Here is a 15689-nt window from a genome sequence, read left to right on the forward strand (position 1 = left end):
AGCGCATTTTCTTCTTCACAAATGTGACCCTCTCCCTCATTTTCTCCTAGTTTTTTTCCCTTCCTCTCCCTCCCCCTCAAGTTGTATAGTTCATTTCCAACCATTTTAAAACTTTGTCTCTCTTTTTGTTTCTCAATTCATTAATTTCTCACTGTTTATTTAATATATTCGACTTTCCCCTAACCTTCCTTTATCTCCAGTCTCTCCTTATATTTTTATTGATATGTTTTTACTAGCTGTTATTCCTCATTTATTTCAGTGATTTTGAATTTGTCAAGACCCACAACTGACCAAAAAAAAAAGATGCTGGCATGATTTGGAATTTTTCTGCTGGTGTTTAAATTTATGTTTTTGTTTTTAGTTGTTTTTTTTTTTTTTTCTTTTTGCTTATGTGGTGCTGAGGAATCGAATCCAGGTCCTCATGCTTGCAAGACAAGCGCTCTACCACTGAGCCACCTTCCCAGCCCTGGGGTTTTTTTTTTACTAGTTTATTTTACTCTACTCTTAACTTTCTTCCTGATCCAAATGCTGGTGGGTTTTTTGTTTGTTTGTTTGTTTTTTAATTTTTGACCAAGAGAAAACCAGGATAAGGGTGGAGACCTAGCTTTTCTCCCTTGCTCTTGGCATTTCATTAATCTTGCATGTGTTCTTCAAATCAAGCATACTTTCCATCGAAAGACATGGACATCACTTCATAATTTCTATGCCTACACTTCCAGATTGTTGTTTTTTTTTTGTTTGGGGAGATGGTTTGGTTTTGTTTTATTGTTTTGTTGTTGTTTTGTGGGTTGGTTTTGTTTCTGTTTTCAGTACTGAGGATTAAACCCAGGATTATTTTGCTTGCTGGGCAGGTATTTTATCACTTGAGCTATCCCCTACTCTCAGCCAACTTTTTGCTTTGGTTATTTTAGCAATAGAGCCTGTGTTTATTCCCCGCCTGGCCCAAAATGCTGTTCTCCTACTTATGGTTCCTATATAGCTGGGATGACAGCCACAAACCACCACTTCTAACTGTGGGTTGAGAAAGGGTCTCATGAACATTTTGTCCAAGTTGATCTTGAATTAAGATCCTGCTTGGACTGGGAAAGTGGCTCAGTGGTAGAGCGCTTGCCTTGCATGCCTGAGGCCCTGGGTTCAATTCCTTAGCACCACATAAGCAGGGGAAAAAAAAGCCAGAAGTGGCGCTGTGGCTCAGGTGGTAGAGCACTAGCCTTGAGCTGAAGAGCTGAGGGACAACACCCAGGTCCAGAGTTCAGGCCCCACGACCAGACCAAAAAAAAAGATCCTCCTGATCTCTTACCTCCTGAGTAGACATGAGCCCATATAGACCAAGTCAGCTTTCATTTTTTGTGAAGTTCACTTCCAAGACTATATCTCTACAGAAGCCAGACATTTCCCTCTAGTTACCTGTATCAGTATCTGACTGCTTGCTGGACATCACCACCTGGGTATCTTGCACTTTGTACTTGCATGTGTATTTCTGGCATGCACCCCTTTAACTCCATTGCCACTGCTTCCATGTAGGCCTCACCATCATTCCAAATAGACTTCAGATTGGTCTACTATTTCTGACCTCTTATGTGTCCATTTTTTCCTTTGTGTATCAATAAGAGAAATCTTTGTGAAACAGTAACCTGAACATTTTGCTTCCCTATTTAAAACTTTCCAGTACTTCTTTAAAGTCTTTTAGAATGCAAAGCCTTAGCTTGGCCTCTCAGAAGCTTTAAGAACTGACTGAATACATTTCTCCGGTCTCGATGCCTGTCATTCTTCCCTTCACACTACATAGTCTAGCTGTGCTCAGCTATGCAGTATTTCCTGAATATTCTCTTCTCCTCTCTTGTCTTCACATATACTTTTCTTTATGTATTGGATTTCCTTCTCAGCCAGTATAACACCAGTGAAGCATAGCATTTAGTTCTAGTTAATTCCTGCTCAGCATTAAGAGTTGAGGGGCTTTTTTTGTTATTTTTTTGTTTTATTTTGTTTTGTTTTTTCTCATCCACAGTCTTTGAAACCTCCAATTTGGAGATTAGTTTGAATTAGTTTTACTCTTTTGGTTTTAAGGATCAGACATGTATGTAGATCACCTTCTGTAATTAGTTTCTTAAGATGATAGCTCTGGTCTGATTCTTTATCTTGACTGTCTTTTTCATGACAGTGCAGGGGCAAGTGGAAGGAGGTGTTTGGTTTGATTTTGGTGCTCGGAACTAAACCCACAGCTTTGCATGGGTTTAGTTCTACCACATCATGCCTTATACTTCTGGTTTCATTATTTTGTTTTTCATCTTTTCTGTCAGTTTCATCATTGCAGCTTGACTCCCACCTTCTACTATATTGTAGTTGTTGCTACAGCTAGGTACCTTCAAATTTGTAGTCCCTTGATCCTACTATTATTTTGATGGAGCTTCTCTTGTCTCTACATCTTGTTTCTTTGTGATGTCTACCAGCTGGTCAATTTTGAAATTATTTCATATTGAAAAACAAATGTACAGATGGCTTTGCTTTTTGCTATGACAGCTATTGGGCAGAGGTTTTGCATTGTACCATCACATTAAATACTATCTAGCTTTGGATTAGTAGCCTTTGCTAAAGTATACAATGCTTTTCAAGTCAAGAGCTATCCTTGCTCAAAAACATCTTTCTTGCTGGGTGACAGTGTTAATGATAGCTACTTTGGAGGTAGAGATCAGGGGGATCACAATTCAAGGGCTAGCCCAAGCAAAGAGGTTTGCAAGATCCTTGTCTTAGCAGAAAAAGCTGGTCATGATAGTACATACTTGTCATCTCAGCTCGATATGAATAGGATTACAGTCCAGTCTTGCCCAGGCAAAAAATGAGACCCTATCTCGAAAATAACAGGTCAAAAATGGGAAAGAGGTTTGGCTTAAGCACTAGAATTCCTGTGTAGCAATCATGAAATCCTGAGTTCAAACCCCAGCACCACCAAAAAAATAAACCTTTCAGCACTGTTTAGAAATGAGTAATTTGAAACTAGAGAAGAGTAAGGGAAAGGGTGACATTGTCCAAAAAGACATGTACTCACCTGACTTACATAATTGTAACACCTCTGTACATCACCTTTATAATAACAATTAAAAAATTAAAATTAAAAAGTAGAAATGAGTATTTTGCCTTAGAGTTGGGTAGGCTTGTTTAGCATGACTGATAACCTTTTCTGTGCCCCATGAGCCATGTCATCAGAAATTCCAAATTGTCATTTATATGTTAGTCTGTAATAGCAAACTGCCAGCTCTATTAAGGCTGCCGAGAAAGTTTTACTTTAATGTTTTTAACTCCTAACACTGCATGCACATGGTAGGCTTTCAGTAAATGCTTGTTAAATTAATTGTCTCAAATGTGGACATTTTTCTTTTTCTCTTTTTTTTTTCCCAGATGATTCCTGTCTCTCTGTCTTCCAAACACCTGGAAAGGCTTAAGAACAATGTGATGATAATTGAAACCTGGAATAAAGTTCGGAGCCCAGGACAAGACAAGTTGCTTGGGCTGGTGAAACTACCCCTCCATCAGTTTTACATGTCATTCAAGTAAATAGGATCCTTTGGCATATTCTTTACTTTGCATCTTTAATTTTCTATGGACTTGAAGAATATTTCTATGGGATTGCAAACATAAGTAGCTCAGATATCCCTTTAAAGACCTTTCTCAGTCTCACCACACTTGCTGCTATTTCTTCCCTTTTAAAACAGTTGGATAGATATTGCTTCCCAAGTTTCAGGTGCTATGCTGAGAGCCTTACATGCATCAGTTCATTTAATCTTGTAACAATCTCTGGGGAAGATAGTTTATTACCCGTTGGACAGATGAATTAACAGAGAGAGAAGTTAATTGTCACAACTGTTATGAGTAGGAGCAGGTTTAGAACTCAGCCTGGCCCTGGAGTGTACTTTCTGTTTTGTTTTATTAGCGAATATTAATTGTTCAAATATGTTTCTTTTGATATTTCTATATATGCATATAGTGTTCTTTTATCAAATCACCTCCTCTATTCCTCTGTTTCCTCCATTACTCCCCTTTGGATTGTATTCTCTTTTACCAGGAGATCTACTGCCAGAAGTTTCCAGCTCAGAACTTAGGGTTATGATAAATCCCCTATCACTTCTAGAGCAATTAGTATAATCCAGTGAGAAAGTACATTGGTTTAATGCTTATAATGGTAATATAAAATATGACCAGGCTAAGGATAACTACTGAAATCACACATGCCTCAGTCTGTTCTTGATGATTGGCTCCCTCTTCATCCTCCCCTTTAAAAATTTTTATTAGCATAAATTACTTGTACAAATGATTTTCATTATGATATTTACAATGTACTTGTAATGTACTTTGATCATATTCACCCTCTCTCTATCCATCTTTCTTACCCTTCCTTCATCCCCCTTCCTGTTTAAAAAGTTTAGTAGGTTCTATTTTGCTACTTTTTATACATCTATAAAAATTATATTTATTCTTTTATTCTCTCTTTCCCTTCCCTCCTAATATTAGCACCCTCCAGGGTGGGGGATGAGCAGGGAGAAATCATGTCATGATTTTTTTTAGGTTTAGATTCCACACATGAGTGAAAACATACAATATCTTGATTTTCTGAGCTTCATTTATGTTGATCAACATGATGATCTTCCACTTTGGAAAAAAAAGACTTCAAAAGTAGTTCAATGCATAGCTACTTGATAAGCTCAGGAGATGACTAGTACCATTGACAATATTATCCAAATTTTGTCTGCCAGACAATTAAGTCTACATTGCTCCTAATTATTGACCTCAGTAATTGACCCCATGTTAAGGCCTCATCTGAGATGCTATTTCTTGCAGAAAGTGGGCATCCGGCTGCTCTGCATGATACAAAGATACATGGGACACATTTCCAGCCCTGAAATTGCTGCATTTATGCCTTGTAATTTTAGTTTGATTGATTACTGATAAAATTACACACTTATAAAAATCACTGTTGCTATTCTAGCTGTAGATCCAATCTTAACAAGCTGAGAAAAAGAGCCAAGAAAAGGCAACTCTCTCTAACATGATTGATGATTGTAATTTTCTTTTTCTATAGAGATCCCAAGATTTTTCACCTGCTGCTTGATGCTAAGTACCCAGTTATTGCCGTTGACAACTACATGCCTGTGATTGATGTGTTCTCAGGCCACCAAAATGGGAGTCTTCGAGTCTTCTTAGCCATGGGTTCTTCAGATCAGATAATGACATTGCAAAGATTAAGGAATGAAGAAGGAACACTCTGTCCTTTCAGCCCTAAGCCATCCCATTTCCTGGACCAGCCATCTGTAGCATCTGTTTCTAAGGTAGTAACTCAACATTGTGATTTACAGAAAACTATATACTCATTTTCTTTTTGTACATTTTAGCAAAACTATTGCCCCAAATCCTTATTTCCATAAGGAAAGGCTCAAGAAAAGAATATGACTTAATTTCAGTATTTTCTTTACATCAGAGGAATCAGTGCCTTTTGTTTTTGGTTTTATTGGCAAGTACCTTGTGCTTGCCTGACCGGTGCCTGTGTCCATAGCCCTCCTTGGTATTTTCTCTGTCCTTGTCCTAAATTCTTGAATTTAGAAAAAAATATTGTTCTGAGGATGAAGCTTAATGATAAAGAATTTTGTCTTTTCTTTTTTATTTTGGTACTGGGGATCGAACCCACGACGTTGCTCTTGCTAGGCAAGCGCTTTGCCACTGAGCTACATCCCAGCCCGAAGCTTAATGATAAAGAATTTTGCATAGCCTGCACTAAGCTCTGAGTTTTATTTTGATTCCCAGCATCACAAAAATAGGGGGAAAAAATCTGTTAAGCAACCAGATATTAATATTCCATTTACTAATTTAATTGTTTCTTTAAAAATTCAGAGGAAAGAAGCAATCCTAAATATAGTCAGCAAAATCTTGATCTGTTGACTAAGTTCAGGTTATAAAGTTAGTACTTTTCCTACTTGTAACTTAAAAGTAATTTGTTTTAATATGCGTTTTCATATTTATTTCCATAACAACTTCATTAGGAGGGTCATTGTCATACTCATTTATAGGTAATGAAACATACTCAAAGACATTATGTCTTTGAATGGAAAGTGGGTTCAAACACAAGTCTTCTGACTCCAGGTATTAAATCCGGCTGTGTTTATTTGTTTCCTGTACTAGTGAAGTCAAACTGCAGAGTTCTCACCTTTTAAGTATTTTATCCATTTAAATTGAAATCTGAATGACAAATTTAAAAGCCTCTAGAAGGAAAAAGAACTATTAGGAAAATATTTGTATACTATGGACTCTAAACTTGTGTGTCAATATGTTATTGAATGTTTCTTTTTGTGGTGCTGGGAATCAAATCCATCAGGCACATAAGGCAAGAGTTCTACCACTGAGCTGTTCCCTGCCCAATGGTGTTGTATTCCTGGAATCCAATTACTTAGGTATCAGAGGAAGGAGGATCATAAGTACAAGGTCAGTCTGAACTATATAGCAAGTTCCAGGCCCACCTGAACATAGTGAAACTCTGTGTCATAGAAAGATAGACAGACAGTTTTTCTAATTGAAAACTATATAGAAATATTTGAAAATTACGTAGAAGCCCAACTATGTTCCTCAGTTTGCAGTGTAGACTCAATTTTGTTATATTTCCATCTTAAAAGTTAGAAAATGTTAACTCCCTGCGTGCACAGAGGAAATCCTTAAAAGGTTTGCCTATGTAGCTAGATATCCACAAATATAGTTGTTTTTCCCTCTTATACTCATGTCTTCCATCCAGATCACCATCTACAGAACCAAATTATTAAATTGTTACACTTTATGGCTAAATAAAGCTGGTTTTTGTGATTCAGTTTTTTCCCAAAACCTTTTTTTTTTATTCCAAGGAATCCAACTACAAATATTCTGTTCCCCAAAGGGAAATTTTTGAGTAATATTATAAGCAAGATAGTCCTTGAAGCTCACCAGTGTTTGTTTCATTTAGCAGGCAGAAGGCAAAGGAAATGTATTGATGGAGCACCACTTTGAGTTCCATATCATGATGGTTAAAGGGCTAGCCCCTCTTCAGTCAACAGTCTGGGGAGAAGCAGATTGTTATGTCCAGTACTACTTTCCATTTCAAGACTCACAGTCCAGTGTGCTCAAAGAGCCTGATTTCCTTGAAAATGGTAGGTTTGGGAGATTAGGTCATCTCATTTTTGTTTGGTTCTTTGATTCATGTACTTAGGAGTTTATTTTCCTAAGTGGATTTTGTGTTGCCAGATGATTTTTTTTACTCCTCTTGTCTTCTAGTAAAACAGGAAATGGACTAAGCTTTTATTTTTCTATCAAACTATTTTGTATAACTTTTTATTTTCATATTATCTCAAATTTACAAAAGTCATAAAAAATAGTACAGAGAATTTCTGTATACCCTTTGCCTAGATCTACCAATTATTTATATTGATCCCTTATATTATTTACATGCCTCCTCATCTATACACATATAGTTGATTCTGATTATTTGTGGTGTTCTGCTCACTATGAATATTTAGGAAATTAAGGAATTCAGAAACATCTCTTCTATCACAATCCTCCTACCTTTCATATAACTGGAATTACAGGCATGAACCATGATAGGGTCCTGCTAACTTTTCTTTTAGCTGGTCTTAAACTGCAGTCCCCTCATTTCTACCTCCTTCCTTGCTCATGTAACTGTAACCCCTCTTTTTTTTTTAATAAAAAATGTGTTTTAAATATGCCACTATCTTTGTCCCAAAAGAGGTTTATTTAGCTCACAGTTTTGATGGCCCTGTTAAGTCCAGCGTCTCATCAGGACTTCCTGGCTATGTCACAGCATGATGAAGAGGCAGAATAGGAAATGACTATGCATACATGGGATAGCTTTGCTTTGTAACAACTCATTCTTGTGAAAACTAGCCTACTCCATAAGACAAGCACGCCCATGGGATGGTACTACCAATGACCTATTAGACCTCCATTAGACCTCTTAAAAGTTCTACCACCTTTCAGTGTCATCACACTGGGACTGAATCTCCAGCACATGAACGTCTGGGGAATAAACCTTATCAAAACAATTGTAGATAATAAATATCATTAGTCATTTGGGTAATTAAGAAGAAAATAACTTACATGAGATAAAATTTGCACCCACTAAGACAGTATAAAGTTTGAAACCAGTGAGTGATGGCAGAAAGGTAGGTGGGGGCAAAAAGGTAGGTGGAGACAGCAGGACACTGGTGGCTCATGCCTGTAATCCTAGCTAATCAGGATGCAAGATCTGAGGATCACAGTTCGAAGCCAGCCAGGACTAGAACGTGCATGAGGCTCTTATCTCCAGTTAACCACCTGAAAACCCGAAGTAGTACTGTGGCACAAAGTAGTAGAGTGCTAGCCTTGAACAAAAGAGTTTAGGGACAGCACCCAGGCCCCAAGTTCAAGCTCCACAACTGATTCCCCCCCCCCCCCAAAAAAAAAAAATCGGTGAGGACATTTTGAACCTTCATGCATTGTCCACCAGCAAAAGAAACTCTTCTATATTATTATGGAACCTTAGGGGACCAAAGTACCTAAGGACATGTAGAAGTAACATGGGTAGCAGATGTGGTCCTGGTCCTGGTCCTAGGTCTGTTACCTACTGGCTCTCAGACCTTTTAGTTAACTTATGATCACAGATATCCATATCCTCACCTCTGATGTAGGAATAATGCCTGCTTTGTTCTCATAGGATTGTTGGGAGGATAAATACTGTACATGTAAATAATGTCTTACTACATATAAAACACTAATTGGTCTTTGATATTTTGAACTTGTTTTTTTTCCAAAGGAATTACTCTGAAGCCCTTCAGAACTTCAACTACCCTCTGTGTTCCAGATCCCATCTTTAATAGTGAGCACCATCATTCTCTCCTGTTGCCAACTGAAGTTCCAGTGCAAAGGCTCCTGCTCAGTGCCTTTATGTCACAGGGGCTTCTGCCTGGAGGTGGGGTCCAGTTTGAAATCTGGTGCAGGTACAGTATGCCTAGGAAGGAACCCAACCTATGCCTAGGAAGGAAGTACACAATTATAAAGCATCTTAGCTAGTTGGGTAAAATCATTATAAAACCTAAGTATCCCCTTCTGCCCTGTTTTGTATTCTTTGATTTGACAATCATTTGTGTATGATTTTTACTGAAACACGTTAGGTTCTTGGGAGGAAAATTTCATTCTTCTAATCACTTCTCATATTGGAAATGAAATCCAGAGACTTCTAAACATAGTCATGTTTTCTGGTGTCCTCTTACTGCCATAGTTAACTTCAGATCCTTATCATATATGATGCTTAATTACTGTGAAAGCCACCCAATCGTTCTCCACATTTCAAACTGGTTTATTGTCATCTGTTCTTCCTACCAACAGAAAATATAAAATATAAGTTTACTTAGTGTTTCAGAAATTTTGGTAGAGGGCTGGAAAGGTTGCTCAGTGGTAGAGTGCTTGTCTTGTACGCATGAGGCCCTGGGTTCGATTCCTCAGCACCACATAAGCAGAAAAAGCCTTGAGCTGAAGAGCTGAGGGACAGCGCCCAGGCCCAGAGTTCAGGCACCATAATCGACAAAAAAAAGAAAAAAAAATTGGAAGAACATTTCCAGAAAAGTGTGAACATAGCTATTCACCTTTCCCCATGCATCCATGTAAGAGCCAGCTTAAATTATTAAGAAAATGTAAATATAAAGAAGGGGAAATAACATCAGGAACAGAACTAAGTGGGTATAGCATCACATGCCATAAGATTTTCCTACATCAGATGGAAATTAAGTGCAAAGTAAATTTTTAAAACTGCCTAGGATTGATGCACAGCTTTGTGGTCTAAGAATGACTACTTTGACATGAGAAAGAACTGGAGTTGGTGCTGACAGATCCTGATTAGTCTTCCAGAATAGAAAGCTGTAGGCCCAAAAACAAGGAGGAGCCATGAAAGAGACTGAGTCTTTTGGTTCTGAAGGCTAGAATCTTTACAGAGTAACCCCTCCCAGAGGACCAAGGCATATACAGATTCCTGAAACAGAAGATCTGTAGGAAGCTGTACTTTTTCCTAAACTCAGCATTATTTATGGGGTTGTTCTTCCATGTCACGGGCAGTAAGTCCAGCCAGCTACAGCCACAGTTATATATCACCAAACAAAAGAATCAGGCCTCAGAGATAATTAGCTAATGAAAACTGATCACTGGAGCAGACTGAATCATTCATGCACCTAATTCTTCCAACTGACAACTTTTGCTTTTGTGGTTTTCAGATACTATTATCCTAATGTGAGAGAGCAGATGGTCGCCAAAGGAACTTTGCCATTATCAAGGATTTCTGCCATGGTTACCATGCAGCACCAAGAGGCTACAAGAACACAGAATTTTAATCTCCCTTTAAACCCCAAATTTGAGAACAGTAAAGAATTTAGGAACCAGTCATCAGGTGATTGAAGACTAATTTGTCCTCTTCAAAATCAGTATACATAAATACCATTTTCTCAGATCAGATGGAAACCATGAGACACTTTCTCATATGAGTGTCTGATATATACTGTAAACTTGCTGTGTAATTCTGTGCAATCTCTGTATGAAGGTTGCCTATCTCATTTCCCTTTAAGTTTAGAAAATATTTAGCAAATTCTAAGTATTATGTAGGTACATTGGGAGATTTATTGTTCTAAAGCCACATAAATTGATATGGATTGGTGGAATATACTTAGTGGGAAGTAAGGATTTGCTGTAAGGAAGAAGAAAGGTAGGAATTCAGTTGAGAAAGAATACTGAAGATGTGGAGTTTTAAATATATAACAACTCGTGGTTCCCATCAGGATTGGCAGATGAAGAGAATCTGCCATAACAAAAGGTTTTAACTGACCTTCATTAAGATTCAGTTACTCCTCCTGACACTCATGGATAAGCTTATTCACTTAAATTTTCCCTGAAATGGGACAGTAGGGTAGTAGTACCTTTTAAGAAGGCATTCACTTATTAACCCTTGCCACAATTCTGATCATGAATAGATTTGTCACTGCTATGGTCTCTTATCATTCACTAGGTTTAGATTTAGTGTTTTTCTCCTTCCTTCCTGACCAAAAACTTCATGGTTTGGTAGAACAAATTCTTCTTACCAACCTTTCATCTTTTACCTTTCTTCCTCATTCCACAGGTTTTCTGGATGTAAGCCTACGGTACCAGTGTAGTCCAAGAACAACAGAGGGAGTTCTTGCTTCCCGAGCTGTCTCCATCTCGGTACAGATTATGAGAGCCTGTGGTCTGCAAGCAGCAGCCAAGTAAGTCCACCTTAGAAAAACAGTTCTTTACCTCTCTAAGTCAATTTCTTCATCTGAAAAATGGAAGCTATTAGTATCTGCTGTAATTTTTATAGGAATAAGTGAAAAATTAACAAATTTCAAATAACTTTATAAACTACCCTATATAAATTAATGTTTAGACAACATGATACAATAATGTTTGCCTTTCCTCTCTTTTGTTTTCCTTTTTTCATGCTACTGAGGATACTGAGAACACAGGGCCTCATACTTAGCTCTGCTTCTTGAGCCATGCCCATTTTTGCTTTAGTGTTAACTCTGGGATAGTGTGTCACATTTTTTCCTGTGGCTGGCCTGTACAGTGATCTTTCTATTGATGCCTTCAGGGTAGTTGGGATATAACAGGTACATACCACCACATCCAGCTATTAGTTGAGATGGCGCTCTCACTACAATCTGGCCTCTAACCACTATCCTTACAATCTCTTACCTTATCTTCATCCAAGCAGCTAATATTATAGATGTGTGCCAATGTATCCAGCAAAAAAGAATTCTTAGTATTCTCTTTTGAATCTTTATTCTGATAATTAGATAATATATGTTCTGGCATTACTAGTCTCTCAGGAGACATCAGCCTTCACATCTTTACCAATGGTCATCCTGAGAATATACTTCTGGTGACTATATATATAAAGTTGGCACAATCTCTTTGCTTGAGCTCACCTCAAACTTTGATCCTTTCGTCTCAACTTCTCAAGTAGCTAGGATTACAGGTGTGAGCCACTATACCTTCCTGCTTGATCTTTAATTGAGAAAGATTAGACACTTCCTTGAACATAGTCAGTAGTCTTTTAAGTCTTTAACTTTTAAGCATAAGAAATTGTCACTACTAAATATCCAGCTTTGATCCAAGTGCATGACAATCAAGCATATTTTCAGCAAATAATTCATACCAGTTTGGCCCAAGTTTTTTTTTGCTCTTATTGCTATTTCTTGAGAATTCCCTATTAAAAGTCTTTTCACTGTCTACAGACAGGTTCTGTGCTTTGTATCTATTATCCAATGGTTTCTTCACAATACTCTGTATGACTTTTGAAATCCTCATTTTTTTCAATGTTGCTAACATTCAGTGTATTTCCACCTCACTTTTCTCATACTGTATTTACCGTGTAAAAGTATGTCTGCAGCCAGGTTCTGGTGGCTCACACCTGTAATCCTAGCTACTCAGAAGGCTGAGATCTGAGGATTATGGCTTGAAGCTAGCCCAGGCAGAACAGTCCCAGTGAGACTCCCATCTCCAATTAACTACTCAAAAACCCGAAGTGGCTTTGTGGCTCAAGTGATAGAGCACCAGCTAGCCTTGAGTACAAAGAGCCTCAGGGACAGCTCCCAAGCCCTGAGTTCAAGTCCTATGACAGACAAAAAAGTATGGCTGCAGATGAATCTTCTGTTAATGATTGTTTAGGTTATTTACCTTTTCTTATTAGAAATGAATTGCAATGAGCATGCCAATATATGTGCTCTCAGTATTTGTTGTAACCTTTTGTAGGCTCATTTTAGTGAAAAAGAAATAGACTTGGAAGAAGTTGAATAACTCGTCTTGAGTCATATGATTCAAACCCAGATTTATATAACTCCATATTAATCCAGTTAACACCAAATTATCCATTTAACTCCCAAATTAACTCCAGTTATTCTATAGTGAGATCTTAAAGAAAAGAACCCTGAAGTCTGCTTTAGGAAATATTAGGAAATGTTGTCCAAATGTCAATTTTCTCTAAGCCATGAACACATCTATAATCCCAGCAACTTGGAAGACAGAAACTGGAAGATTGCAGTTTAAGGCCAGCCTAGACAAAGCTAGTATGAGAGCCAATCTGAAAAACAAAAGACAAAAAGACTGGGACATGGCTCTTGTGGTAGAGCAGGACCCAGAATTCAATCCACAGTACCATCAAAAACAAAAAATCAGAGGGGAGGAGAGGGAGAAGAAAGAGAAAGAGGTGGAGACAGAGAAAAGAGAGAAATTGGATGCAAAACCAAACTCTGCTCCTTTAATCAAATCAGTCAACACAAGCCAAGTGCTCTAAGTACAAGTACATTCTGGTACCTTCTTATTGAGATGCCTGGTACTTTCTTATTGAGATGCCCTATGGTTTTCCATGGTATGTATTTTCCTTTATTGCAGTCAGCAATATGTACAACTACAGTTGGTTCCTGGATGGATGTTGACAGTATAATATCTCTCTCCCCACCCTCCTTTTCCCTCCCTCTCTTTCCCTCTCTCTTCTCCCTCCCCCATCCCCATGCTGTGGTATCTCTATTACTACAAAAAAACACATTGTGGTACTCTCAAAAGCCAGATAGGTATTTTGTTGTGTTCTTGGTAGTCTTATAGAAGTATTTCTAGTCAGTCAAGCTAACTTCTGACAAAACCTTCTCATTTCCTCCCCTCTCTCCTACAGGGCTTTGGCTGAGCAGGATCCTGCTCTACAGTTTAGTGCCACTGTGGGAGTTAATGCCTCTGTCACCACTCATCTCTCATTCCTACCCAAGGGAGAGCAGCGCCGAACCCGCCCTGTGGCCTGTTCCTTCTGCCCTGAGTTCTCCCATTACATTGAGTTCCCATGTAACTTGGTGACTCAGCACTCTAGTGGAGAAGCCTGTTTCCTGGCAGAGCTATTGGAGTTTGCAGAAATTACTTTTGCTATCTATCATGAAAATACCAAGTCAAGTGAGTACTAAATGATCTATCATGATCCACATTAAAAGCAGCCCTATTTTTAATGAAATGCATGCTGAAATATTTAGATTCATGATCTCCACAACTTACTTCTGAAGGATATGAATACAATATGAATATGAAAAATATGAATACAAAGTACATGAGAGAAAAAGTGCAGAGACAGTTAATGAGTGGATCTGGATATAGGATGTATTAGGAATTCATTATAATTTTTCTGCAATCTTTCTGTATATCTGAATTTTTTTTTTTGAAATGTTGATTTAAAAAGTTTAAGGGCAGCGGGGGTACCGGTGGCTCTTGCCTATAATCCTAGCTACTCAGGAGGCTGAGATCTGAGGATCACGGTTCAAAGCCAGCCCGGGCAGGAAAGTCTGTGAGACTCTTATCTCCAATAAACCACTAGAAAACCAGAAGTGCTGCTGTGGCTCAAGCGGTAGAGTGCTCACCTTGAGCTGAAGAGCTGAAGGACAGCTCCCAGGCCCAGAGTTCAAGCCCCATGACCAACCAAAAAAAAAAAACAGTTTAAGGGCATTCAGACTTTGATTTGGATGTAAACAAGATGATTGGGATGTAAACAAGATGCATTTTTCAGCACTGAGCCTCAGTGACTATAAGTTATATGAGTATACTGTAAACACCAGCACTTGGTCAGTACATTTCCAAATAAGTTTTCTTTGTTTAATTCAATAGTCAGTGATATAATCAGCCTCCATTCATGCAAAGAACATCTACTTGGAGTAGTAAAAGTTCCAACAAAAGACCTGCTAGTCAAGAGATCTGGTAAGGATTCTAAATTACCACTTTCTTATCCTATCCTTGCCTATTCGCTTTCCTTTGATTGATAGAGCGGCTGGGAAGGTGGCTTAAGTGGTAGAGTGCTTGCCTTGCATACATGAGGCCCTGAGCTCAATTCTTCAGCACCACATAAGCAGAAAAAGCTGGAAGTGGCACTGTGATTCAAGTGGTAGAGTGCTCACCTTGAGCTGAAGAGCTGAGGGACAGCGCCCAGGCCCAGAGTTCAGGCCCCATGACCAACAAAAAAAAAAGAAGAGAAGGAATAATACTAATAATAAAAAGAAGAAGGGGGCAATACCCATTGCATTATATAGCACTTTGTAAAATATGTTTCTCACCTTGTTTAAGCCACAGGATAATCTTTCCTGACAAAGATATAAAGTCTTATTGTTTTCATATGACATATAAGAAAATGGGTTACAGACATGGGCCACTGGTGCATGGCCAGATTTGATCTTTTTAATGGAGTCTAAGAGGTTATATGAATACCATCATTTGTATCTTCTAAGTGTTTTTCTATGCCTTTAACTGCTGCTTTATCTTCATCCCTTGATACCGTATTTTAATTTGTTATGTTCTGTTAGCTAGGCTTTTTTTTTTGGGGGGGGGGGGGGGTCGGGTCGTGGAGCCTGAACTCTGGGCCTGGGCGCTGTCCCTCAGCTCCTCAGCTCAAGGCTAGCGCTCTACCACTTGAGCCAAAGTGCACCTCTGGCTTTTTTCTTTTTGCTTATGTGGTGCTGAGGAATCAAACCCAGGGCCTCATGCATGCAAGGCAAGCGCTCTTATCACTGAGCCACCTTCCCAGCCCTGTTAGCTAGGCTTTTGATTGTGTTTTCTTTTTTTTTATTGTCAAGGTGATATACAGAGGGGTTACAGTTACA

General features: G+C 38.4%; 1 protein-coding gene across 4 annotated transcripts in view; it reads left to right on the forward strand.

The window, feature by feature from the left end:
- The window catches only part of C2cd3 (C2 domain containing 3 centriole elongation regulator), a 107346-nt gene that overhangs the window by 36616 nt on the left and 55041 nt on the right, over positions 1-15689 (forward strand). For all 4 annotated transcript variants that reach the window (XM_042687238.1, XM_042687247.1, XM_042687266.1 and 1 more), the window contains 8 exons: positions 3397-3548; positions 5075-5321; positions 6977-7160; positions 8819-9002; positions 10269-10441; positions 11165-11288; positions 13733-14001; positions 14704-14793. In XM_042687238.1, the coding sequence (XP_042543172.1) occupies positions 3397-3548; positions 5075-5321; positions 6977-7160; positions 8819-9002; positions 10269-10441; positions 11165-11288; positions 13733-14001; positions 14704-14793 (1423 nt within the window). The remainder of the gene's footprint in view (positions 1-3396; positions 3549-5074; positions 5322-6976; positions 7161-8818; positions 9003-10268; positions 10442-11164; positions 11289-13732; positions 14002-14703; positions 14794-15689) is intronic.

This window comes from Dipodomys spectabilis, unplaced genomic scaffold (assembly GCF_019054845.1).
Source record: "Dipodomys spectabilis isolate Male_0828 unplaced genomic scaffold, ASM1905484v1 ptg000003l, whole genome shotgun sequence".
NCBI classification, from domain to species: domain Eukaryota; kingdom Metazoa; phylum Chordata; class Mammalia; order Rodentia; family Heteromyidae; genus Dipodomys; species Dipodomys spectabilis.